General features: G+C 43.3%; 1 protein-coding gene across 1 annotated transcript in view; it reads right to left on the reverse strand.

Annotated features, from left to right (window-relative positions):
* Positions 1 to 1393: 1393 nt before the first annotated feature.
* The window catches only part of EGLN3 (egl-9 family hypoxia inducible factor 3), a 28074-nt gene continuing 2368 nt past the window's right edge, over positions 1394 to 27099 (reverse strand). The window contains exons 2-5 of the mRNA XM_072838227.1: positions 8077 to 8196; positions 6352 to 6488; positions 4341 to 4414; positions 1394 to 3094 (exon numbers count right to left, since the gene is read on the reverse strand). Of these exons, the coding sequence (XP_072694328.1) occupies positions 3063 to 3094; positions 4341 to 4414; positions 6352 to 6488; positions 8077 to 8196 (363 nt within the window). The 3' untranslated portion in view covers positions 1394 to 3062. The remainder of the gene's footprint in view (positions 3095 to 4340; positions 4415 to 6351; positions 6489 to 8076; positions 8197 to 27099) is intronic.

The raw sequence follows: 27099 nt of genomic DNA on the forward strand, positions 1-27099 counted from the left end.
CAGATGGGAGCCGAGTGGGTCTGAGTAGATTGGTTCTTTAATATAAACTAGCATGCATGACCCAACAGAGTTCAACTATAACCAGCCTCATTTTGAGAAAAACTATTTCTCTCTACTCTGTTTTGACAAGTCTCTAACCACCTGGCTAACTAGTGGTATTCGTTTCACGTCAGAGGGTTCAAGACTGGAGCCAGGTCAATCTTGTCTTATGTTTATTTAAAACTAACTTTACCAAGAACATCCTTTGGGCTAGTCCTTATAGTTAATCAAATATAAAAGTACCTGACATGTCCAAAATCCTATTTTATACAAACTGCTGACCCAGCATGGCATTTCCCATCATTGCTTTCTAAAACACAGGAAATTTTGGGACTGAATGGCCAAAAGAAATTAGGATGACCCAGCCTCGAAAGAACCCGATTTAAAGAAAAAAACCAAAATCATGTCTGAATGGATAGTTCATGATTCAGACAGCCCACCATTTAATTGGTATTAACTACTCTACTGAAGATCTTCTTAATGCACTTAGGTAAGACTTTTTATTTCCATGAAATTGGATCTCTGGTTCAAAATTGAATCTCCTGCCGAGGACTCTGCACTATAAAGGTGACGTAACACTGAGGTGGGCTCTTAACATTTCATTGCCAGGAATATAAAGGAAATTGATCAGATTATTTGCCAAATAATGTTTCTTTAGCAGGGCTAAGTCCTCCTCTAAGTGGGCTGTCAAAGAGACGACCAAAAAGCGGACACTGTTACAGTTTTATTTTCCAGGTTCAATCTTCTAGGGCTCAGATTCAACCATGAGAAACATCAGTGCATTAAAAAATTGATTTGGTATTTAGTTTATTAGTTTATAGGACCTTTGTCTAAAAAGGAAGAAGCAAGGCCTAAGAGGTCAGATCTTCTGGCAAGTCCAAATATTGACTCAAGTGAAAGAAGCAAGACACAGGACTGGAATGACATGATATTCCTTCAGAATCTTGTCACTCGCATCCTCATGACATTAGCAATCATGGGAAAAAGCTATAATTTTATGGAATACAGAAGTCCTAGTGAACAACATTCTTTCCTTCTCTCTTGCTGAAAGTTTTTCAAAACTGTTCCAAAGGAGGAATGTACCCTGTCCTGTCTGCAGTTATTCTTTTGTTACTCCTATAGTCCCAAGCTACTCATGGGCAGAATTTTTTTCTTTGTTCAGCTTTCAGATTCATAGTGGTCAGAGACCTATTCCAATAGGTAAACAGATATGGAATGACACGGTGACCAAAGCATTCTAAAACTCTTAGCCTCAATCTGTAAGTTGATGAGAGAAAGACGTGTATAAAAAAATTCTAGCTTGCCCTTTTTGCTAAAGATGCAGGAAATGAATCAAACCATGAAAGCGCCGAGGTAGGAGAGCAAGTTTATTCAACAAGTATTTACTGAGCCCTTAATGTGCCAAGCACTATTTTAGGTGCTGCGAATACATTCCATTGATGAAAAACATACAAAAATCCCTGTCTTCATTGTGCTTACACTCTAGAGGAAGGATACAAGACAAGATACGTAATAAATAAGTAAATTACATAGGAGGTTAGAAGGTGATAATTACTATGAAAAAAAAAATAGAGCAGTTGTGAGAATGAAGACAAGTCTTATCTGGAAATTTTCCAAAACCAGAAATGGGAAAAAAAAAATAAGTTTCTTTCTTGGAAAGTGTATATTATCTATAAATGACGAAAGAATATATTTCTGGCTCTTTACTGTTTATGGCATTTGTATGCAAGAAACTAAAGGGATTTAAAGATATGAAAATGGAACTGAAAACCAGAAAGACTAACTCTCCTAAAACAGGTGTACAATCCAGAGTTCTTGAGTTTGCTGCATTAGCAGGACCTCCCACATTCCTAGTGAATTCCAGGATTCTGGACATTCTGCCAGACACAGTGGGTCCGAGAGTCAATTCCGTTGAGGAAAGGCTCCTAGGAACAGAAACGTGTAGACATACTCAAATAGTCTCACGGGATTCTCTTGATTCATCTCCATTTCCTTTTTAAAATACAACACCTCATTTTTTGTTATTTTCTTATTCTGTTAAAGAAGGGTGAGCACATTAAAAAAGGAACACTGAAACATGGGAATGCCTACATTTCCAACCCCACTGCCATTCGCAGACTGTCCAAGATGCACACAGGCTTGTCGGGTATTGGCCTTTTGATACCATTACCAGACGTGGTTGCTTCTGAACTACCAACCAGGTAGGTTCTTTTCCCCCCTTTGACTGAAATTCAAATTCCATTTCAACAAAGTAATCCAAACAATTAAGGTCTAGTTTTTGCCTCTGGGGAATTAGGTTCTCTAAGTTAGAAGTGAAAGTAAAAAATAGATGGTGTATCATCTCTGACCAGAAAGTCCTATTTTCAGTAAAATGGAGGAGAGGCAGAAAGTCTAGGTTTCAGGACCAGGGGGAAAAAAAAAAAAAAGAGTGTCCACCCACAGGATACTTATAAACTGATGACTATGACAGCAGCCCTTTCTAGAGTAATAATGTCATTAGGTTGTGATGATTCTCCAGAAACCCCAAAAGCCCTGGATTAAGAACATCTGGAAATTGTGCAGATGACACAAATTTCTGTTTCCTGCAGTTAAGGTTTCACGGATGCCTCTCTGTGGCATCTGTCACCATTTTGTTTTTCTTTGCAAACCTCCTCCTTTCAAATCAGGAAGTGTACATAAAGTGCAAGTAAGATTCATTCCCTTGCCCATGCTTCCAGGATCTTGTTTTGGTAGCCAGTATTATCAAATCTATCAGTTAAACCGCTGGCCCGCTGGGTCATCTGCAGGTATTTCTGGAGTTAGCAAAATGAGTTCATCTGGCAAAGAGAGTGTCTGAAGGTGGATGCAGTCTTGGCAAGAAAACACAAAGTACCATACGCAAGACAGGGATGTGAATGATGCAAGCAGTCGGAGGGGCTTCTTGTCACCGAGTCACTGAAGAGGCCTTCTTTGGATCTCAACTCTTAAAGAGATCTCAGGAGCCATGACTAAAACGAACGAGGTCAGCGGATTTCAGAGCACGGTCAATCCTCGGTGAGGGCAGATTCCGTTTTCCCTGGGTTGGGGGCAGAAAAGAAAGAGGGTAAGGAGCCAGGTCTGATGAGTTTAATGCCACAAATGGCATCAAAAAAGCCCCCAGTGAATACTTCCTATCTTATAACATAAAGGTGAGCATGGTGCCCCTTGACAGGACTTAGCACAATGTGTTTTCTTTGGGTTTTGATGGGAGTATGGTCCAAACGGGTCACAGGTTAGGTAACATTACGTACATCTTTATTTCAATCTTGGATGAACTTTTCTTGATTACTATGCCAATGGCCACTGTGACTGTTCAAGAGAAGGATACAGTAAGTAACATTTCCCATATTCAGTGGGCCAGAAGCTTACCTTTCACAACCCCCCCTAGCAAGACCACAAACAAGCAGGATGAGTGTTTCAATACAACATATTTTGGGAAATGCTGCCTTACAGCTGGAGGCAGGACAGGAATGGTATTAAGGCTGGAGGGGACAGGAACCGTGCAAAGTCATATTCGGTTTGTATTATGTGAGCCCAGTGTTTGTAGAGAGAGTCATACTGCCACATCAATATAATTAATTAACCGTTATAACTGGCCTCCAATGTATCCCCTATGAAATGTGCCAAAATCATGGGCCAAACCTTTTGTTACGTTTGATGAGTGAACATTAATGACAAAAAGTTAACTATGTATGGTCACAAAATACGTGGACATTCACAAAGGAGGTCCTTTGCATTTTTTTTTCTGATTTTTCCAGCAGAGATAAGGCCAGGGTTTCAGGATTCAGCCCCTCAAGATGTCATTACAAATGAAGGTAAGCCACAGCTGAGACTGCGCAGAGTACAGCCGACCCTTGAACAATATGGGTTTGAGTTGCACGGGTCTACTTCCGCTCGAGTTTTTTTCCATAAATACAGAGCAGTACTGTCAATGTATTTTCTCTCCCTAATGATTTTCTTAAGAGCATTCTCTTTTCTCTAGCTGACTTTATTGTAGTACAGTATATAATACATAGACCATACAAAATATGTGTTAACGGTTTATATTTAAGGCTTCCTGTCAACAGTAAGCAATTAGTAGTTAAGTTTTGGAGAGTCAACATGTATATGCAGATCTCTGCAGCGGGGTGCCGGGGAGGGAGTGTCTGGGGTCAGCACCCCAAACCCCACCCCCCACTGTTGTTGTTCAAGGGTCAAGTATGTATTAGAATACATACACAAATGTTACATAAAAGTCACAGGCTGACTAGATTAAAAGTCACAGAAAATTCTCAAACACATACTAGTTAAATTCCTGAATTTCTTTTTGGCTTCTGCTCTCTCTTCAGCATCAAAGTACCAAACAGTCATGGCGTATCTGTGAAAGATAAGCAGATATAAGACAAGAGATTTAAAAATACCACCAAGAAACAAAAAATATTTAAGTCTCACATCAGAGTCATTTGTAAAGCCAACATTGAAAGTTTTCCCTATTATTAGAAGTCTGTCCCAATTTTAATTTAAAATAAACTTCTCTGGTTGCAATTCTATTTAAATGTAATGAAACATGTAAGGAATTCCAAGTATGCACCAGGCATTATCCTGAGCAATGGGAATTCAAATGATCTTGTGAATAAATCTGCCTCTTTCTCAAGGAGCTCAGGCTCTGACAGGGGAGACAGGCAATTTAACAAATAATGTAACAGGTCGACATGATCTACAGAGGAAGGACGAGAAGGGAGCCATTCTGCTAACGACTGAGAGACCCAAGCTGTTGGGGAGAACAGAGAGAAGAGGAGGTGACACGAGTAAAGTTCTAAAGAATGACTTATTTAAAGAACAGGACACTTTAAGCTCTTGGCTTGCTTCTTTAGTTTTGGATACTAACACAACGATGCAACAGAATAATGATGCCCTCAAGCTTTCTACTGTGTTTCCACTAATTTGCTTTATACCATCTATGGGATAGACTGTAATAGGAATCATTTCATGTGTGAGTTTTCAAAAAGTTTCATTTTATAATTATTATTAGCTACTGGAATTTCTACAGCACTTGATTTTTTTTCAAGAGCTGCCCATCAACATCTGCTAATGTTTCTCCTGTGACTTGGGTCATCAAGAGATTGGGGAAGACCGAGGGAATTCTGCAACAATTGACAGGGGTCAATTATCATACCCTATTAAACAAGCCACCACCAGGCTTTGGTAGTAGAATTAGTTACCTGCTGCTCACCTAGGGCACATTCCCATTTGACATTCAATATGCAACTCCGTGTGGGGCTCAGGTCTGTGATTTCTGGAGGGGAACGCCTAGAAAGCTTAAATACTTTACACATGTGATTCTAATTTAATTAGGCTTGTTAAAGTTCAGTCATTATCCCACCGAAGTTCTCTCCCCCAGCCCCCAAATGCAATTCAGTTGCAGTTCAAGCTGCACCCCCACAGCACTTGGCCACCACCTGGTTTACAGCTCCGGCCATAAAACAAAGGTAGTGAGAGGCATATCCCAAAACTAATATTATATCCAGAGTTTTCAGACTAACACTAAACAATACAAGTTCAATATTCAGTTCCTCTGAAAAATCTCATGCTTGATCTCAAGAAGGGGCTTTTAGAAACCCCATTACTGGGACATGATGGGTACAGAGGGCCCAAACCAACTTTAAGAGAAGGAAAGGGTAAAAAGGAAAAGAAGTCAGAACAAATTCCTTTTTCTTTTCTCAAGGTTCTTTCTCTGTTTGCAATAGGCCTCTTGTAAAAATTCATCCAGAGTTAACCATCAGAATTCCTGATATGTGATAGCCAACATTCTCTAGGGATACTTCAACCTTAGATTTGTTTCAGGGAGGAGTGGCAAAGGAAGGAGGGGAAAACTCTGTGGGAAATCTGGAATCCAGGCAGCCCCGGTGGCCCAGCGGTTTAGTGCCGCCTTCAGCCCAGGGCCTTGATCCTGGAGACCCGGGAGCCAGGGAGCCTGCTTCTCCCTCTGTGTGTGTGTGTGTGTGTGTGTGTGTGTCTCATAAATGAATAAAGTCTTAAAAAAAAAAAGAAATCAGGAATCCACTGTGTTAACCTAATGGTAAACAATTTGTTAATAGTCCCAATTGATGTTAGTGGCAATAGTTCCAATTGACTAAAGAATCTAGTTGCTTAGTTGCCCCTTTAAAGTGTTACTGCCTCCAAACAGGTTTGCTATCAGCTTTAGGGTGTGGCTGGTCCCTCATATGCACAGGACATGAGCTTAGGGACTTCTCCAGGAGCTGGGTTTTGTACAAAAAGCTTCTCAGGAAGAGTCATGGCCCTGGCTATTATTACCTGGTTGCATAGGAAGGCTGGACTTCGTGTGGATTCCTACGGTCTGACCAGAAGAACAAGAGTCTGTCAAAAATGGGTTCCACATCTGCTATGAAAGACTTCCCTTCTGGAAATATCCGCAGGACCCCACCGTGTAGCTGAGGGCCACAAAGAAGATGGATTATTTACTAGCCTCACACATAATTAACTAACAATGCTATTTCAGCCTCGTCTATAAATAATGCCATCTTCCAAACTCCAGTCCCGATATGTATCACTCCTAAAATTCTCTTTAACCTTATACCTTGTACTATTGTACTACATTTTATTTCAAACTTAGCTGGTCATCTCTCCTCATCCACTTTACCCCAAGTCATAAAACTCGCGGATACAAAATGCAGTGCTATTAGATCCAATCACACAAAAGCGTCAAGACTTGACTGTTTTTAACCTACAAAAACCCACCAGCAATTTCATATGGCTCCATCTAATATTAAGAACATCCTAGGATAGTCATCACATATAACATCCCCTTCAATCAGAATTTACAGCTTTCTTTTGAACTCCTCCAGCTCCTATGTGATCTCATCACTGGAAGTTACACATGCTCTTTTTTCTGAACTCAGACCACCTTACCCACACTTTTCATTACATGCATCACTCTATTCCTTGGATTACTTTTTAAAAATTTGTACACCCAAATCTCCTGCTGAGATAGCCATATCAAGGTAGAATTTGGGCCTCACGCACCAGTGTTTCCATACAGCATAATGCCTACCATTAACAGGCACTCAAATATTTGTTGAATGATTTCATACTTCATGATTTATTATCACTGACCCGATAACTTTACTCTCTAGCTTGTAACACTACCTTTCAAGATTTTAAGAGATAACTAAGGGACATATTCCAGTCACGTTACCAAATAGGGAGAAGAGACATTTGACTCACTGGTTTCCCAGGTTTTGTTTTTCGGACACCAGATAAAATATCCTTGTGTTTTTAAGACGACCAGTATCTCCCCCCACCCCTAATGAACAGGAAATGGAGATGCAGAAGGTTCAAAAGCCACATGAGCTTGAAAAATTCTCTGACTTCTCAGACTCCTAAATCATCCTTAAGTTTCAGAGAGCATATAAATTCCAGACAAAATGTCTGTCAGCATGGAACCAGACTTCATATCTCTATCTATCTATATGTTCAAAAATACAAAAATAAGCCAGAGAGCCTTTGACATTCACAAACCATGGTGAGCCATGGCAAGCGGCCACCAATGAGACATATCACCCCGAGAGGACTGTGTGGGAAACCTCGCTTGGGCTGGTTTTATATCTTACAGTTAGTTCTATTTTTGTGGAATTGTCTCAACGTTGCTGCGGGAAGGGTGAAGTATATATCTTACTGTGCACTGAAAGTCATATCAGCTCTGGATTAGACCCCCCCAAAAAAACTGATCCCTATTCCTAAAATAATAAATTACCTTCTCTTTATCAACCACTTTTCCCAAACCGAGTAATGATACTCCCTACCACCATTTCCCCCCACACACATACCAGATTAATTTCGCATTCATTATTTCATCTGGTCAACTTAAGTATTAACATCACAGCAGGAGACAAAAAGGAAATGGTGACTTAGAAAAGTTTCATCCATGGGAATTATGAATCCCAAACGCTCCTCTAAATTATCTGAATTCTTTCCCTAGAGTTTCTAGACCCACGCTCTACTCCCTTTATTCTAGAGTACCTTGGCATCCCAATTCTTGTTCAGATAGTAGATGCAGGTGATGCAGCGGCCATCGCCGTTGGGGTTGTCCACGTGTCGAACATAACCTGTCCCATTTCCTGGGTAGCAAGCCACCATTGCCTATGGAGAAATGCCAAGAAAGCTGGTTAACAAAGCTGAGACCATCTTCTCCCACTGGGGAACAGCTGAGTAACACAGTCTTTTGGGTGTTGTGTGACATTTACAGGCGGCCGCAGGCTTCTTAATTGCATGGACAGTACATAAATCAAGATGCTTCGTCATAGAAGATTAACAGCAAAGTCATACCTTATGGTTCAGCCCAAATAGAAAGTGGTTCAGCAATATTCCCACAGTTCTAGAACATTGTAGACAGTAACCCAGCTACCTCATCATGAGGATGCCCTGCTTATCTCCAAACCTCCTCTTTGAAAAATCAGGTTCTGGGTTCCCACCCTGGACCCACAAAATCAGAATCACTAGGTAATGGCTTTTTGGGCTTATGCCTGGTATAATATGTGTTCTCAAAGCACCAAATCACCCACTGTCTCAGAACAATGACTAAAGACCCTTGCATTGACAAAGAGACAGGAACCAATCACAAATGAGGAAAAGATCAGGCTTGCTCAATACAATGCTTAGGGATTGAAAGAAGAGGGAAGGGTCTGTGCCCCTTCGGAAGGAAGCTGTGCCCCAATTTGTTGGCACCAGCAGCACAATCAGGTCCAATTCATAGAAGAAGCCACAGACACATCTTAGTATGTTTCTCTATGCTCATCTTCTTTCCTACTGGCACCTATCACATCAGGTGGTAACCTGAAGTTCTCTTCCTTTGCCCAAACACTACTTATATCAGCCAGGTGGAGGAACAAAGTAGAAAGCCAAACAAACACATCCTACTGAAAATTACTATTAGAGAATTACTATTAAGTGGATACCAACCTCTAAATGTTCCATGGGAAAATGACAGCAAGGTGTAGAAAACAATGGGCAAAGTACAAAAGCTGGTTCTCTTCACAGGACACTGCCTTGTTCCTAAAATATTTTCACAGGGATGAGACATATGCAGGGAAGATACTGGAATTGTCAACATAAGATGAGGAAAGGGATATTTTTCCTATTTGTTGGCTACTGCATTCTTAGTGACTAGAACAGTGCCTGACACATGGAAAGGTGCCTGTTTAAAATTTGACAAGTGAGGGATCCCTGGGTGGCGCAGCGGTTTGGCGCCTGCCTTTGGCCCAGGGCGCGATCCTGGAGACCCGGGATCAAATCCCACGTCGGGCTCCCGGTGCATGGAGCCTGCTTCTCCCTCTGCCTGTGTCTCTGCCTCTCTCTCTCTCTCTCTCTGTGACTATCAAATAAAAATTAAAAAAAAAAAAAAATTTGACAAGTGAACAAATTAGCAAATGGCTCTGTCCTCTAAAGAGTAAGTTTACATTCTACCTAGATCAATAAAGATTTCTATCATTTTATTTTAAGGATTTATTTATTTTAGAGAAAGAGAGAGCATATGTGGGGGAAGGAGCAGAGAGAGAAAATCTCAAGCAGACTCCCCTGCTGAGCACAGAGCCCGACCAGGGGGCTTGATCCCAGAACCCTGAGATGATGACCTGAGCCAAAAGCAAGAGTCAGATGCTTAACTGACTGAGCCACCCAGCTGCCCCAAGATTTCCATCATTTAAAAAAACCTATCTTTAAACATGTATGTAGTTGGTATTTTCCCTCACAAACAGGCAGTAACATTCCACTGGTAAAACGATCTGTCAGGTAGAGGCCCAAGCTAATACACTAGAGGCTCAATGAATCAGCTTCAATGCTGTGGGTGCCAAATCACTCTCGGCAGTAGCATGAAGACATGAACAAAGCATGTAGCTTTAAAGGCTTCACACACACACTGCATACTAGAACAATAAGGCTGAAGAGTAACTTGGCTTTACAATTATCTTAATGCTTAAATCACCATATCCCTCATGCTGCTATCAATCCCCATATCCTGCCTTCGAACATCTAAAATGTCAATGCAAGGTCATATCTTGGAGCCGAAGTTAGCCTGTTAGCCTTAACCTCGTTCAGAAAGTGGAATTTTGAGGCCACTGCAATCAAGATTTAACAAATGATGGTACCACCAAGCAAAAGATGGTTCGGAGAAAGCTGATTGGTAGCAGGCAGAAATGATGGGCTTGGCTGGGAAGAAGAGATAAATGAAGTCACCTATAATGACTAGGGAATTACTCATCCCTGGAAGCAGCTCTTAGGATTATAAGAGCCACCACTGAGCCAATAATGAAAGTCACTTAAGCCACAAACAACTATAGGCTAGATTCCCTACCATCTCAGCCTCTCCCCACTGTGAAGCCCTGAAAAGAAGCAGCACTCCATCAATGCTATATAATCTTATATTCTTAAACAGCCCTACTTTACAGAAAAGGTCAGTGGTCTGGATGTCTGCCATGTGGTTCACTCAGCAACTAATTGTGTGATCCCAGGCTTAGTTTCTTTTCTAGAAGGAGGAGCTTAGGTTGGAGGGCCTCCGAAGGTCTAAGACTCTAGCTAAGCAGCAACCCCAGTAGGAGCAACAGGGTTCTTCAGGGCATTATGAAAGCACTTATCTGCCTCAGAATTCAGTTTATAATAAATACAGAAAAAGCAGATACAAACTCACAATAGTACCTCTTTTATGAACTGCTGCTTCTATAAAGCACACATACAGAAAAAGAGCTAGCACATCCCAGGGACTGATTTTGACACAACTTCTAAGTGTCAGCAAAGTGTCTGATTGCTTAAGGAAGGGGAACAGAGAGAACGTTTCTGGCCCGAGTGAATCTTCACCCTCTCTCCTGGTTTCTGAAGCCACAGCATCAAGTTCGAAACAATGGAAGGAAATTATTGTGGGCCTCAGTGGGCCTGTCAAAACTACATAGGCCAATTTTATCAGTGTTTTCTGGACAAAAGCCATAGGAGATAGGTCTTGGCTTGGGCACATTCCCAACTATTTGTTGGTCTCCGACAGAGTCTAGAACCAAGAGGCTAATAAGGATGTGCTGAGAAGCAGGGCTCATGTCAACGACCAGTCACACACTTCTGTGCCAATCTCTGCACGGGACAGAAACAAACCCCGGAAACCAGTAGGTTCAAACTACATTGCTATCTAAACCTCATCAAGCCTGGGAAGGGATTTATAATGTATAAAGGCAGAGAATGCTTCAAAACAGTAAGAAGAGGCCCAGGGTACTTCCATGACCATGTGACCAACATGTCAAGCAATAACACTGACATTGACCAGGAGGATGACTCATTGTAGACTTTCTATTTGCCAAAACCTCCTGACTGGATTCATATTTGAAATTTATAGAGGTTTAATAACATATTCGTGTGGCCCACAACAGGACATACAATATAGCCCTATATTCTTGGGTGTGCAAATAAATCCACGTGTCCCCCTATGTGTTCACCATTTCTTCCTCCGACCCCACCCTGCCCCCGCAACACTCCCCACCACCGCTGAAGGAGGCATTTCCAGAGCTCTGCAGCTAAGGGAAATGTACTGACTGAACCCCTCCCAGGCTGGCTCCAGACCAGACATATGTGCTCTAGACATCTCGGTGGCCACGTTCAGGCAGGAACTGTATATGAATTCTTTGAAGATGCACACAAATACATAGAAAAAAATTTTAAGGCTTTATTTATTCATGAGAGACACACAGAGAGAGGCAGAGACACAGGGAAAGGGAGAAGCAGGCTCCCTGTGGGGAGCGCCATGCAGGACTCGATCCCCAGACTCTGGGACTACATCCTGAGCCACAGGCAGACACTCAACCACTGAGCCACCCAGGCATCCCGGATACATAGAATTTTAATAGCCAAATCCAGGTAGCAAAACCTGTTCCCTGAATGCCACAGGTAGAAATGAAAACAGTGGTTCTGCTGGAGATATCACTGAGCTGCCTTCATAAAAAAAGTGTATCTCATCAATCCCAAACGTAAGGTTGAAAAATGAAAAGTCAAAGATTTCCATTCCAATGCCTACACAGAATGCTCTTGACTGACACCAGCCCTAGCTTGGTCACACATATAAACCATTTCCAAAAAGTGCCATCAGCAACCCCCACTGTCCACTCAGCCACGATGATCATTTTAGACCCACAGGTCGGAAGAGGGTGCATGTGCCCTGTTCAGCCTCCAGTGAGACTCACCACTTCCCTAACAATCAATGGCCTAGACTTTTATAGAAATGTATTTCACATTGCTCATGACTTTGGAGTCAGATTCACTAGTATGACTTGATCTTAAACAAGCTGTAAAGTGGCCTTTGACGTAAATTTTAACTTAACAAATTAAAATATTAATCAACTCATTTTCCTTGTAAAATCTGCAATAGATGTGAATCCGTTTTTAAAAATTTGTCAAGAATAGCATGACTTCAAAGCTACCTGGTAGAGTGACCTTTAAAACCAGTATTTTGGTCCAATGCCAAATGCTAGACCCTTTTAACTGCTGGGCAGAAATACCAGTCAGTCTTTGTAAGGATTTATTTTGAATTATGAATGGTCTTGGGTGCAGCATATTTTAAATAAAATGCAACCTAAGTACAGGATAACCTGTACTTAACCTCTTGGTTGCTTCAGTTTTCTCGTTTGTAAAATGGGTTTATGAAGGTTGAAGGAGTTAATCCATGTAAAATGCTTTAGCCAAGGCCTGGCATACACTAAACGCTGCTTCTCAGGGTTGTTTAAAGTTCCTGATGTGCACAGCTGTCTTCCCCTCACCCAGGGCTTCTGAATGTCTCCCATCAGGGATCTGATATTCTACTTAAGTGCTCAGTAGCTTCAAATCCAGGCCTGGCAAACTCAAATAGCTTTTGGCACTTCCGAGTAACATAAATGATTGAAGCCAATCAGAAATATATGTGCCTGAACTCTGGCGTGTGTGCTCTGCTGTCTACAACCAGGGAATCTGCCGTCCTTTGCCATGAAGGCCCAATGTCCCAAATCTTCAGATTTTAGGAGAAATACAGGCAACTGAACCAGAGTTGCACGTAAACTCTCTTGAATAGCTTTTATCCCAAGTTTTTAATCATGGTCACAAAAGATACCTCAGGCTGTACTCTGAGGTCACTGCCTGTGGTCTCCCAAGTCAAGCAGCTCTGTGACAGCTCCAGAGCTCAGGTGGGCGCTCCATCTCTTTTCCCCTGGCTCAGATGCATCCTGTCCCCAGGCAGAGCCCCCATCCCTCAGCGCCATCCACATTCCACATGCCTCCTCCAGTCCTTCCCCTGTGCTAGCTCTGGACAGGGTCCTTCCCCTCTCCACCATGAAACAGTTAACCACACGGAGAACTTGATGTGTAAAGACTTGAGAAGTAATACATGAGACTACGTATATTCTTCAGCTTGGAAAAATAGCCAGGTGGCTCATCATAGTAGAAAACGTAATGGGTTAAATTTTCTGGCTAGAAATGGGTCCAACTGATAGTTGGATGACAACCGCCAAGGCAATAAACTTGCCGATTTTTCTAGTTGGCTGTGGGTTCGAGGAGCTGAAGGCTATATACTCCCAGGGTCATTTTTCTGGGTGCTCTGAGTTCAGCACATATTTTCACACATACATTTAATGGGAAGAGTGAGCAGGGCAGCCCCCTGGCTGCATACTTTATGTTCCATATTCACAGAAGCACCCACTAAGGAAGGGACCCAGTTTGGTAATGTGAGGGGTGGGGTGGTTGTTAGCCACTGCAACAAAGGCACTAGCTCTAAAATTGAAGATCTCCTCTTTAAAAAGAAAAACAAAAATTAAAAACCAAGTACTCAAGCTGCTCTGTGCAGGTAAACCATGAGAAAGGCTAGATAGAAAGACTGGAAGAAGCAGGATCTTTCCAAGTTTTGTTCTTTGAAAAAAAAAAAAAAAAGTAAAGATAAAATATAAATTAAGCCAAGATTTCACTTTCCATGATTTTCCATTTGGCTCTGACAGAACTATAAAAACCCTTTGCAAGGGCAAGGAACTTAAATCCAGAGGACAAGGAAGGCAAACTGAGATGACTGCTTTAGCCTTTTCCCCCATGTTGGTTCTTCCTGGTTCAGGGGTACATAATCTTCAAGGATACCTTGTGGGACCCACGACCGTCACTTAAAATTCCTACTGTCCAATACTCGGTAAGACATCTTTACAAGATAAAGGCAACTATGCAGAGCTTTCTCCACGGATTTCCAGAAAACGTCACCCTGCAAAGTTCACCACTGCTGCCAGTCCCATCCTTTATCTGAAGTTGAACAAAAACAACAACGAAAAGCAAGCTCTCAAGGTGGTGATGAACTGCTCATGAACAAGAAAAGGGCTTTAGAACCTTTTACATTCATTCTAACTTCATCTAGATCGGCGTAAAGGAATTATTCAGTTAAATGTAGGTACTTTCGAAAAAAAGTAGGAAACTCTGCAAACTGTCACTAGTTATCTTGGCATCTTGCTTGTTATCTGTCTTGTTGGTTAAGAGCAAACCTAGCTATTTCCTTCCTTTTTCTGCTTCTAGTTAAAGATTGATGTAGCAAAATGAGGAAAAAAATAGGAAATATGCTCTTGGTGGGGAACGTGAGCCTTGGCCAACGAGCATGTTCCCCTTCCTAAAGTTTCAGTATCTGACCAGACAATTCACAGGAGTCAGAACACCAGTCAAATACAACTAACTGTAAGGTAAGTAATCCTTTTAACAAACCTCACGTTATTCATTAAAATGTTTTCTGCTATTTGATTTCTACACGGAGAACCACTTCTGTCTTCCTCCCTTGTTCTAAATCCACACTAAAAACGCCTCTTTCTGAGGTGCCTCGGTGGCTCAGTCCATTAAGCATCTGGCTCTTGATCTCAGGGTCCTGAGTTCAAGCCCTGTCTTGGGCTCCACACTGTACATGGGGCTTTCTTAAAAAATAATAATAAAAAAAATTTGTTTTAGAAGCCTCCTCCTGAACCCAGAACGTTGCTACACAAAACCTCACCTTTGGTTTAGAGCAATAATCATCAACCACCCCCCTCCCCCCCCCACCCGCCTTGCATGAATTTCGTTGAAATGCAAGAGCTTAGGTAATTCTGAAAATGAAAAGTAAAGAGGCATAACCAACTCTCAGTGGCTCTGGTGACGTGAGTTCACCCCTTTTCAGGTCAGGTGAGAGCATCGTGCCTGTAAAGGCAGGAATTTACCAGCTTCACTTGAAAACCTGTCCCCAGGTAGACTTCCATCCGCACCCTCGATCTGCTGCTCTACTATGAGTTTGGTCCTCGCTTTGGGATCATCCAAACGATCAACAACTACCCAGACTCTAGAACCTTCGATTTAATTCTCCTAGCTCAGGGAGGGCAGTTTTACCAGATGCCAGCGCCCCTTGGGGTTCTTACATTCAAGAGTTAGGCTCCCGCCCCCACCCCAGAAACACGCGCACGCGCGCACACACACGTCTCCGTAAGAGTCACAGGCCTGTAAACTCTGTACCAGATCTAGATCCTACTCCAGGGAATCCTGCATTTCGTGCATGAACTTGAGTGAATCATTCTCCCAGGAGAAGCCATTGAAACTCTGCTGAGGCCAAGAATTTAAGAAACTATTGTCATTCCTTTCTGAATTGTGGTTAATTCCTCTCCTCGGAGAGGGCTCAGCCAGAGCTTTGCAATTAGGCACAGTAAACAGGCGGAGGAGCACCGACATATCAATACAGGCTGTTTGGGTTTGGAGAGGCGGCCCTTCCCCCGAGGCCTGGCTCCGGGCCAGCAGGGTGACGGCTGAGTGACAGGGCTACGTGCGCTGCGTGAGGGTGGCAGCCAGCCCACACCCGAGCGCACCGCAGGGCAGACTGCGGAGGGAACCGGCACAGGACAGCCCTCCCCCCCCACCGCCCGAGTCACCGAGAAGTGTTCTGAAGAAGGGCTTCCCTGCACTTAGGAGATCCGCAAAAGTCAGCCAGACTCAGGGTGAAGGACATTAAGAGGGGCGTCCAACTGGATCCCTCCCGACGCCTTGCTCCACACGCTAAGAGCAGCCGTGTCCTGAGGACCTGTGCAGCCAGGTGGCACTTTGCACACGCCCTCCCGTTTAATGTCCTGCAGCCAGCAGCCTGGAGTCACGCTGCTCACGGGTTCTCAGCAGAAGTCATTACACCCCCTGCCCCACCCTGTTAGTTATCTTCTTTGCATAGAAAAGCAAATTCATGAGTAAGGCAACAGGGGGTAGGGACTCACAACACTTAACTTCTTCTTTTCTTTTTATTTATTTATTCATTTATTTATGATAGTCACAGAGAGAGAGAGAGAGAGGCAGAGACACAGGCAGAGGGAGAAGCAGGCTCCATGCACCGGGAGCCCGACGTGGGATTTGATCCCGGGTCTCCAGGATCGCGCCCTGGGCCAAAGGCAGGCGCTCAACCGCTGCGCCACCCAGGGTTCCCAACACTTAACTTCTGATGTGTGAAGCAGACTTCTCAGAAAAACAAAACTTTACCTGCAGCCCTCCAAAGGCTCTGGGAATAACAGAAAACAGGAATGTTTGTGGTTTGCAGGATTGTCACAGAATTAAGTGTGGCCGTCCTTAACTTCTCATCTGCCATGAATTCTAAAATAAGGGAATCCATGATAACTCACATGTAGTTGGTAAGACAAGATTTTATAAATGGGAAATTAAAAAAAAAATTACCGATCAAAACACATCAGGAAAAATGTCTTGAAACAATATCCTTAAGCTAAGAAAAACCAGGCAAGCGCTTTACCTACTATTCCCAATGAATTTTCAGAGTATTAATTAGGGGACACTGCAACTATGCCGGATAAAATAAAGTCGGAGAATTTTCTAGGAAGCCAGATCTCCTATTTACATGTGCCTTTTGGTACCTGGAAAAATGTATCTGCTCAATGAAAGAAATGACACACAGCAAATTAGCTGGAATTAGCATTCGTGACATTCAGTAAACGTTTATTAACTGAACAAACATTTGTATAATGGTTACTACCTGCCTGACACCATTCTATATGCTTCATGAATATTCCCTCATTCAATATTCATAACCTCATAAGGCAGGAGCCATCATTATATCCATTTGACACATGGGGAAACCGAGGCATGAGGAGGTTAGGTCCCTTGCTTTCTGAACCCAGTGAGTCTGGCTACGGAGTGTGGGGCTGTCCTCATCAAGTCACGCTCACCTAATGTCTGGCATTAACCAAGTCACTCCTTTTCGGGGGAACAGAGATCTTCATTTGTACTTGAAGTATCTGAATCCCTCTCACCCTTCCATAATCAAGGAAATTGCAAAGTGCAAAAAAAAAAAAATGTGAAAGAGAAGCGTGCTTGGTATTGAGTCTGTGAAGGAAAACTCCAAAGTAGGGGGGGAGGGGTTAACAAAAGCACAGGGCAAAGCAAAGTGACTTTGAATCCTGGCGCAGAGTACCAGCTGTCCACTTGGTCTTGGCTTCAGTTCCTCCCGCTGCAAGACAAACTCACTCCCGCCCTAAACTCTCTGCAGCCCCAGCAGAGCCCCTAATCTGCTCTGCATGCAATTGCTCAACAATTAGCCCAAGTCATCCCCAGGCCGCTCTGCTCAGGTTCTATAGGAGGAAGTCAGCGTCTCTGGACCTTTCCTTGTCAGCTCAGGTCAACACCAGCCAAGGTTTTTGGACTTGTTTCAAAGTCAGAAGATAAACGACCAATTAAGAAAAAAATCATAAAGGAAATACAAGTGTTTTCGTAACAGGAGCGGCACCTGGTCAACTCAAAGGAATCCCAGGGATGAGATAAATTTTCCTTGCTCACGCACAAAGCTTGTTTAGGAGACAACTCCAGCACTACCGTGTTAACTGGAATTCACTGAATACAGAACTTTCTAAGATCATGGTAATTAGAATATGCTGGGTACAGACCCCCTAGGCCCTAGAGGAGGGGCGAGATCCAAAGGGATAACTTGAAGGGGTAGAAAGTAAAATGCTCCTCTGAGAGCAGAGTATTGACTATTTTGGGGAACTGCGAGGGGACCAGAAAGGAGTGCCTGGCTCTGAACTGAGGGGACAGGGATCATTAATTTAACTGTCCCCATGTTCTTTCCATGATATATACAAGCAGAAACCAAAACTCATGGAACATTATAGAACTAAGCGTGGTCTTTCCACCACTGAACACTGCTTCTGAAATATCAGGAAGCATCTGTTAAGTGAAAACAGGTGCTCTAATGTCCAGAGTGACCGCTTTAACTCCAAGGTAGAGCGACAAGGATGACTCTCCAATGACTCTTACGACTTACCAGATACAGACCCAAACCTTTAACTAGGAAGCAAAGGCCTCCATGCCGAAGAAGTAAGAAAAGGCCAAGCAGCAGCTACTCTCTGACCTCCACCAGGTCTTATCGCTGATTCCCGTCAAGCTGGATCTGCGGTCACTCTCCTCCGCACCCCCGGAGAGCTGCTCATCTCGGCCTTCTCCGGTGTCCCAGGGGGTAGCCATCCGACCCCAGAGGCCAGAGGCTCCCCAGAGGCCAGAGGCTTCCCTACGGTCCTCACAGGGAGCGCTTAATAGTCAGCATGGAACCACCGCACTGAGTGCTTCCCAAATCCGGAGGATCCTTTCCCCTTTCTCCTGGTGCCTTCAGCTCACACTTTCTGCAAGACTGTTGGACACACGGAGGGAGGCAATATCCTGCAGACATTAACAAAGACTCTTCCTCCCCCCCCCCCCCCCCCCCCCCCCCCCCGGCACTGAACGTCAACGGAAGGAAATCAGTTCCAAATTTCGCTCCAATTCGAGCTCTTAGCAAATTTAAGTTTACTGACACAAGATAATAGGAAAACATGCAGTTTTTAAAAAGATTTTATTTCTTTATCCAGCAGAGCACAAGCATAAGTAGGGGAGTGGTAGGAAGAGGGAAGAGGGAGCGAGCAGCAGGCTCCCCGCCGAGTAGGGAGCCCCAGGGAGGGCTCGATCCCAGGACCCTGGGATCATGACCTGAGTCTAAAGCAGATGCTTAATCGACTGAGCCACCCAGGCGCCTCAGGAAAAAAATGTCTTAACATGTTTACAGGTGGTGGGTTTTTCTCAACCATCTTCCAAATAAACTGCACACCCTTGTGTGTTTTCGTTTTAGCAATGAATAAACTCAGATCGGATCGAACGATTAAACTCTGATTTTCTTACTAACAAAGTGTAGGAAGATCTGACACCCACTCGGTGTTCAGCCTCCTCGTACTAATTTCACTCAGTGTTTCTCAGACTTGAGCATGTGTGAGAATCACCTGCAGGACTCCTGCGTGTCTGATTCACTAGGTTTGGGGAGAGGCCCAAGAACTTACATTTACATCAAGTTTCCAGACAATGCTGATACAGCTGGTCTGACAACCACACTGAGAACCATGGTCTATCCTGTGGCAAAATCAAGGGGTTTTGTGCCGTGCCTCACCCTAGATGATAAAAGGTACGGAGTGATGAGTCAAGTGCACTGGCTAATTAGGGGAGGGTGGTGGGTAGATGGAGGAGGTGGTGGGCACAGCAGGAGGGGAGAGGAACCCCTCAGGCAGTTTCTGGCACAGGCTTGGCGGGGGGCTGCCTAAAGCTGGCAGGAAACATTCCAATTGTAACTCCTGCAGCACTGCTGAGGATTACGGTCATGTCAGCGGTGGAGTGTGACTGCAGGTAGGAGGCTCTTCGGGAATCAAATAAGAAGCACTGAGAGCCCGGATTTGCCCTCTCAGATGGAAATTCAGTCTCAATTTTCATTTAATTCCCTCTAACCCTGGAGGTCGATAAATAGGATCGTATCCATGTTCTAGATGAGGAAAGCAAGGCTTGGAAAACGAGATGGCATGAAATGTAAAATGCCCAACCTTGGGCCTAGTAGTGAGTACCAACTAAATTAAACTAAAATATAAAAATAAGAATCCATCTCATTCATGAAGAAGAAGTGGAGATTGAGGTCCTGAGACACCACTGGCCAGGGAGCCAGGATCAGAGGCCAGGGTTCTAAGTTCATGGCCCTGGGTTTTTTGGGGGCTCTCTGCAGCAGGCCCGTTTGTATGAGCTGCCAGGATCCAGGTGTGACCTGGGGACTTTCTGGGACCGAGAATAAAATTTCAGAACCGAGAAAAGAAACCTTTAGAAAGCCAAAGTCTTGTCTCTCGGATGCTCCTTCATAGCATGTTTAACATAATAAAATATAGAAACACTTTGATATCAAATTAGGGGCCATACTGCAAAAGCTCTTTTTTTTTTTTTCACCTAACAAAATATTTATAGCTTTTCTGTCACCCTGCCATCCTTTGAAATCAAAGTTCTGTTTGAAGATGAAATTAAATCAGGCACCTGTGAATTGGGAGAGACCTGCTCCAGGCCCTGAAAGTATCTGCTTAACAGTCTCTGCCTTCAAGAATTCGTAAGTAAACGGAGGGCAGGGAAAGGAAGGAGGTAAATACAGGCACTTATTCTCCAGGGAGCAGAAGGCAAGGCCTCATGGAGAAGGCACAAAGATGGATGCTGAAGAGTAGGAGACAAATAGCCCAGAGCTCAGTGTGTCTGGCAAATTAGCTTCTAGCATTTCAGGGAGTGGGAGGGAAGGAAGTCAGTCAGCAGGAGAGTGAGTGTAGAAGGGTCAGATGGGGTCAAGGGGGGTCAGACGGGGAGGGCCTTAAATGACCTGGTAAGAAGTGCGTTCGCAGCACGTACAGTAGACAATGGTGTTAGAGCACAGTTGGGTCTGTTGAAAGCATGGAGACGACAGGATTCTTGTTGGGTTTTAGCCTACTTACATTCTGGGAGAATCACATTAAAATGGATGACAGGGAGAACAAGAAACAAAGGCAGGGGATTTATGGTTAAAATAAGTCTCTTTAAAATAATTCCCTCCTCAGGGATTCCCACTATGAAAGCAAGACAAAATTTAGTTAAAGGAAAGAAGGAAAAAAAAAAGACAAAACTTGAGGCTCCATGGTGAATGTAAAACAAAACAAAAACAAAAATCCAAAACAGTACAAAATAGGCCAAATTTGGACCAATAATACTGCATGCTCTGGCCCGAGTATTCGCTATTTTGTGTTTTAAAAAGGTTTTGTGTAGGGGCGTCTGGCTGGCTCAGTCGGTAGAGCATGGGACTCTTGATCTTGGGGTTTTGGGTCTGAGCCCCACCTTGAGTGTAGAGACTCCTTAATAAACAAAATCTCGGGACGCCTGGGTGGCTCAGCAGTTTAGCGCCTGCCTTTTGGCCCAGGGCATGATTCCGGAGTCCCAGGATCGAGTCCCACGTCGGGCTCCCTGCATGGAGCCTGCTTCTCCCTCTGCCTGTGTCTCCGCCTCTCTGTGTGTCTCTCATGAGTAAAAAAAATCGTCAAAAAAAAAAAACAGGCAGAAACTTGGTTCTACATGTTGTGTCCGGACAACACAGAGCGAGCACCCAAAGATGTTCAGACTGTTTAAAACAGTATGTCCTTACCACTTGCAAGCAAAGCTCAAAAGAGTATTATCCTCAATGCTTCAAAACGACTTCACATTCCCCCAGCAGAACCAGAAATAGACGTCACGGACACCTGGAATGGAGTTTTTCATTTTGTTTTCTTCCCAGTGAAAAAAAAGAAAACAAGACTATGATCACAGTCTTTGATCCTTTGTATCTTAGGGCTTTTAAAAATACGGTAATAGCATTTTGGCCTCATTTTTGGAAGGAAAAATAATACTTCGTGTGCAATAGGCACATTTATTCCAGAACGTGAGAAACATTGATCACTGCATCTCCTAAAGTAAAAAAAAAGCTGGTTTGGCCTAATAAGGAGGTATTAACAGGGCACAGAACATGAGGGACCCTCAGTAAGGAGGTACTGCTGGATGAATCCGGTACAAGACCCGAAAGCCTGCATTACAGGCTTATAAACCCACGTCTGTAAGGCTGGGACCAAGTTGGGGGAGGGGGTGAAACTTATAACCCTCAGTCAGGACCAGCAAACCGAAACAGGAACAGAAATGTAACCCACAAATCATGGTCAAAAGAAGACACAAAATTAAAGTAAGTGCCATATTGGTTTAAGATTGAAATAATCGAGGGAAACAGGGTATAAATTCTATGTATAATGAACCAAGCTAACTAATCTCGCTTGGCAAAGAGACACATGGCTCTGAATCGGAGCCAAATCAACGGCTCCTGGCAATCCGCCAAACCGAATTCCTTAGTCTGGCATCATAAAATGATTTGTCTGTCGCATTTACAATTCCAGGGCCTCTGGATTCCACTACCCGCTGGGCACCCCTGGCAGTTGCCCAGCAGAATGCATCTGAACTATCATTACTGTCAGAACGTCAGCATTTGACAAACACTAGAAAAATACGACACCCGTTTCTTAGAGCAATATTAGTTACCAACTACAAAGGGATACTACCAAGGAATTACCAAATCTGTTCCTGTAATAATTAACAAAGAACTAATAACCTTCTCCATAGCGCTAACCTGCAAGCTGCTCCTTGGTGCTCAACAGACTTGGGTCACAATGTCACTTAATGTACCCAAGGCCACAAAGGTGTGTCAGAGGCAGAGTCCTTGCCAAAGTGAGCAAACCTGGCCTGCAGGCAAGGTCCTGCAAGTTTTATCCTCAAGTGCATGATGATGCTGGGGTGCTCAGAGATGCTTCTCCGATGTGCTCTGCTCATTACGAGTTAAACTCCACCCCACCTTTAAGCTTCGGCAGAGAAATCTTCCATACATGGGGTGTTTTCAGAATGGAGCTGTAACTTGCAAGGCGGTTTGTTATTTACACATTTGAAATTTGTCTAGCCAGAGTCAGGATACAGGAAGGAATTTACAAATTCTGCTTGAGCTGAGTAAGGTCAGAAAGCGAAATAATTCAGGACACCCAAAGGTCAAAGGCACATAATTCCACCTGAAGGTGTTCATCAATTTTAAGTCACAGGTGTATTTAAAATTCCCAGATCACATGCTGATGTGGCTGAATTAACCTAACGACCCTGCCTTCTAGTCCACTCACTCACAAAGCAAGCCGAGCCAGGAGAGCCCCTGTCTAGAGCCCCTTTGCTCAGGCCCAAGACACACCCTGATCCCTTCCCCAGGGCTTGCGGAAGACCTCATCTCTCCAAATATAAAAACACCTTACCTGCTGCGTGACTGATGGACTGGATAGGTGTGATTTCTCATACGTCTCTAGCTCTAAAAACCTGTATCATTAAAGATCTGTGTATTTTTGGTCACTTATTTTAAGTATATTTTGGTCACATCTTATTTTAAGTAAACAGAAAAATCGTCGAAAGCCCAAAGAAGAGAAACAAAAATGACAAATCAGTCCACGAATGGACCGTTTAACCAAAAAAAGAGGGGCACCTGGGTTGAGCGTCTACCTTTGGCTCCGGTCGTGATCCCAGGGTCCTGGGATGAGTCCCGACCCGCATGGGGTTCCTCGCAGGGAGCCCGCTTCTCCCTCCGCCTATGTCTCTGCCTCTCCATGCTGTCTCTCATGAATAAATAAATAAAATCTTAAAACAAAACAAAACAAAAAAACAGAAAAAGAGAAAGCAAAGTTGGTGACAACTATCTCACTCCACCCTATTTTCAGTGTTCTTCTTTAGGTAGTTTCATAATCGCTTTCCACCTCCTTTTGCCTGTCCATGTCCAGGTCCACTGCAGTGCAAGGCATTTAATGATTTGTGAATAAATTAAACCGATAATCACTGATTTGCCACTTTACAGCAAGCAGATAAAGTGTGGTAGAATGGCAAGGGGCCCAAAACTGAACAAAAGAAATTGCAAGGTAAACATAAACACACCTCTCCCTACTGCTCTTTCTTTGCTCCTAAGTGTCATTCTACAAAATCAACCAAGAACATTATGAAATCTCACCCAATGGGGAAACCTGCTTCCCTGTCACTAAGGCCGTACCCTATAAATTATTTCCTTGAATTAATATCCTTCCTCCAGGAGCTAAGTTATTTTTAAACTCAAAACCTTTTATAGAAATTCCTCACATCCTCACAAGATATTCCGGTGCTTCAAACTCAGCGAATCTTCCGCCTAAAATACCTTATTCACAGACTTTTAAGATCTTAATTACAGAGCCACCATGCATGATGTCTAGGCCTCCAACACCGTGCTCTAAGGCCTGGACCCTCTGTGGGCTCTGGCAGCTGTTGTTTCATAGGATTCTACATGCCCCACTCCCACCCTCAGCCCAGGTTGACAGGTCCCCTGGGGCAAGGTGAAGAAGCCATCAGACTTACTCCACAGAATGAAGACGGAATGAAGGGATTCTAGAATGTCAGTCAGGTCTCTGTTGACCTCAACTGAGGCTGAGGTGGCCATCGTGGGGCAGCCCTCTTGAGCCATATGCATGGAGAGGCAGCCACAGCTAGATGGTGAGTAGACTGTGGAGCAGAAATGAAGAGAACAAGAAGAGAAGCAAAGATGAGGGCCATAAAACTCTGGAGAAAACAATTACCACACCAGCTGTCCTTAGGACTTTCTGGTTCCTAGTTCATGGCCCCAGTCTTCTGTGAACCCTGATCGCATTTCCTGCACTTGCGTCCTGAGACATACCCTGATCTTTGAAGATGCCATTTTTGCTTAAAGTAGCTTGTAACCATGATCAGCTCCCTTGAGTAAAAGATATTCCTGATATCACATGAGGAGGGTGGGCCACAACTGTTACTGCTCAGCAGCAGGGGAACAAGCCCACCACCTTGCAATACATTTTCTTTTATTCATAACTTATCCCTGTCATCTTTTGTCTGTACTGCTTCAGGAGGACTGAGGTCTCTGTTCACAACACAACTCCTGTGACCCCACCGTCCGGAACTTCTCCAGTCAGGGATCCTAACAACCAGTCTTGTTGGCAAATACTTTTCCTGGAAGTAACAGTAGGAGAACATTAACATAGTCGCTCCCTTTCTTCCTCAATGTTTGGGTTTTGTCTTTTTGCTGTTTTAAGCTCGAGAATTAATCAGTGTGAACTACAGGATCTTACAATTTGAAAGCAGAAGGGAATGGAAGCTCTCTGAGGCAGGGGTTGTGCCTGTTTACCTCTGTATCCCCAGCCCCTGCCCAGTACCCCACACAGAGTGAACACCACTGAGCAAATCAAAGGACGAAAAGTAGAATAGTCAAGAACACAAACTCTGGAGTCAGATCTGGGTTAGAATTCTAATCGTCCACCTAGAGCCTTGTAACATTCTCGGGTGCACAGAATTGCACTAAGAATTTTATGTATGTTATCTTATTTAATGCTCCTTCCCCCAAAAAGCTTTAAGGTATTATTACCCCTTGTTTTACACTTGATGAAAAGTAAGGGACTTACCTAAGGCCACAGAGTTCCTGAGCCTAAGCCCCTAACACCTAGGAGAAACTGCTGCATACCACTCACTCTGACCTTGGGGAAATGATTTCATCACTCAATTTGCTGAAGATTGTAGTTCTGAAGACTAAGTCAGAGAGATAGTGTTTATAAACTATCTAGTGTTTATAAAGTGCTTAGCACAGTGCCAGAGGGGGCAGACTGCTCAATAAAAAGTTATTATTCTTAAAGTTACTAAATAGTGAGCCTACAGTGAGATGCTTCAAGCAAGAGAACATTTAGTTCCATAAATTACACGTTCTCTGGAAAAGAGCCATTTCCAAGATGTAGGCAGCCAAAGCAAAAGGAGCAAATTATGACCAATATTTATCTTGGATATGGTCTAAATTCTCCGAAAGGGAGTATAATAGATAAGAAATCTCTTGATAGCCTGAAAGCGATGACCATGCTGGAAGTTAGGGGGCGCCATGCTGCTGTACATTTTAGGAAACCACTTCCCCAGAGGGTCCCCAGCACCCTTGGAGTTTTAGCCAACAAATGGCAGGCAGATAAATTCTAACTGGTGACAACTTTTTTGGCAGGAAGGGGGAAGCCTTTAATATTTCTTCCCACACTCTTCCACAATTTCAACTTTAGGTCCGACATAGAGATTTCTATTTTATTCCCAATGCCTTTGCTTTTTAAAAGAAAAACAAAAAACAAAACTTGTTTTTATTTAAGTTCGATGTGCCAATATATAGTATAACACCCAGTGCTCATCCCATCAAGTGGCAATGCCTTTGCTTTTGCTTCATTTGAGATAAAGGACATTCTTGCATTATTCAGTGACCTTTAAAAGTCCAAGAAGGAAAAGTATTTAATTAGGATGAACGGGTTGACACCCATAACCCTAAGAAATACCTAAAAAAAACAGCTGGTCTAAACCAAACGTGTAAATTGGTGATTGTTGAAAATGGGTCATAGGAGCATAATTCATTCCACTCACCTCTGTACATTATATACGTGTTTGAAATTTTCCATGCTAAGACGTTGCAAATAAACTTTGGAAATAAATGCACAAATTGTGCCTTTTAAAAATTTAGTTTCTACTGAAAGCCTGCTCAGTGAATGCAGCAGGAAACTGGGTTTATATCACTACTCTGGGAAGAGGATAGGGTAAGGCACTCAGATGAGGGAAGAGAAGAAGAAAGTTAAATTAACGTGAAACTAATATAAATCACACAGAAATGCACTGCATTTCTACCATGCTTTATTAAGACCCAAGGCCACAAAGCGAGGGAGAATTCTTTATACAAACAAATCAAACTTTTTATCTTCGACTCTTAATAATTGTTGGCTCAAGTCTGGTTTACAGCTGGTTCCAGTTGGCCACGGAATAGCCCAACCTAGAGGTGATTTTTCTAAAGGACAGGAATGAAAAGCTTTGTGCCAAAACAGCTCAAGAAAAGCCAGAAATCTAGGTATGGACAAGAGATGACTTTTCTCCTTTCAATTCAGTCACCTTCTGAAAGGGTTAATTGAGAAGCTATTTGTTCTACCCAGAAGATAATCTATAACTGAAGAATCTTATCTAGAGATCTTTTTCCTTACCCAGACATACAGTGTTTCTCCTCCAGTCTGTGGAGTCAATTTCTAGTCAAAGCTAAATACAAATACTTAACTTTCAAATTTGTTAGTGACGACTTTCTACCAATTAATCCTGACCTCCCTCTGAGCAAATTACGTTCCT

The sequence above is a fragment of the Canis lupus genome, chromosome 9 (genome assembly GCF_048164855.1).
Source record: "Canis lupus baileyi chromosome 9, mCanLup2.hap1, whole genome shotgun sequence".
In the NCBI taxonomy this organism is placed as follows: Eukaryota; Metazoa; Chordata; class Mammalia; order Carnivora; family Canidae; genus Canis; species Canis lupus.